General features: G+C 43.2%; 1 protein-coding gene across 1 annotated transcript in view; it reads right to left on the reverse strand.

Moving 5' to 3' along the window:
- Positions 1-722, reverse strand: part of DNAJC11 (DnaJ (Hsp40) homolog, subfamily C, member 11) — a 16,485-nt gene that overhangs the window by 5,597 nt on the left and 10,166 nt on the right. Inside the window, exon 6 of the mRNA XM_010133564.1 lies at positions 409-482. Within this exon, the coding sequence (XP_010131866.1) occupies positions 409-482 (74 nt within the window). The remainder of the gene's footprint in view (positions 1-408; positions 483-722) is intronic.

Here is a 722-nt window from a genome sequence, read left to right on the forward strand (position 1 = left end):
TCCCTAAAATATGACATATCGTCTCCTCTTTTGCTGTCAGAAACTACATCTCACTCATGGAAGCCCCAGAAGAGCTTCTCAATGTTTTGTTCCACTCCCAGAGCAAAATTCTGTTGCTCTGATTGTGAGATCACACTTCAAGTATTGCGAACTCATGACAAGATCAAATACAAATCTAAGGGTGTGAAACACAGACCTCCCCTAAATTGGAAGTATGAAAATGGAGGACACCAACACAAAAAGAACCAAGCATTTCGATCAGCACTAAAGCACAACCTTAAGTTTGAAGAAGAACTACCTTATTTTGTGGGATACAAAACAAATCCTGAATTCACATGGAAGAGGATTCAAGCTGTTTAGTTCCTGAGTGTGGTATATTAACCATTAGACCATTTTTCTAATACTTACCATCTTGGCGTAAGGTTACGGAATATCTTCAGACCAAAGAGAGGTCCCTGAAGGTCTCCTGCTCCAAACTCCAACTGTTGAATGCACAATGGCAACTTGTTAGAAGAAAACATCTTTTACAACAGTGAGAAAGTACTTCTCAGGCGTCACTGACATCATGGATGTTTTACACATCTGAGTAACATCGGCCACAGATTTCAGCATCCTCTCTGCCCTGCTAGCTCTGCATCCAGAACAAGAGGTGTCTCACTGAGCAGGGTCCCCGTGAGGAAAAGCAAGCCCGTTCCGCTACAGGCTACGACTGCAGCCGCTCC

The sequence above is a fragment of the Buceros rhinoceros genome, unplaced genomic scaffold (genome assembly GCF_000710305.1).
Source record: "Buceros rhinoceros silvestris isolate BGI_N320 unplaced genomic scaffold, ASM71030v1 scaffold44253, whole genome shotgun sequence".
NCBI classification, from domain to species: domain Eukaryota; kingdom Metazoa; phylum Chordata; class Aves; order Bucerotiformes; family Bucerotidae; genus Buceros; species Buceros rhinoceros.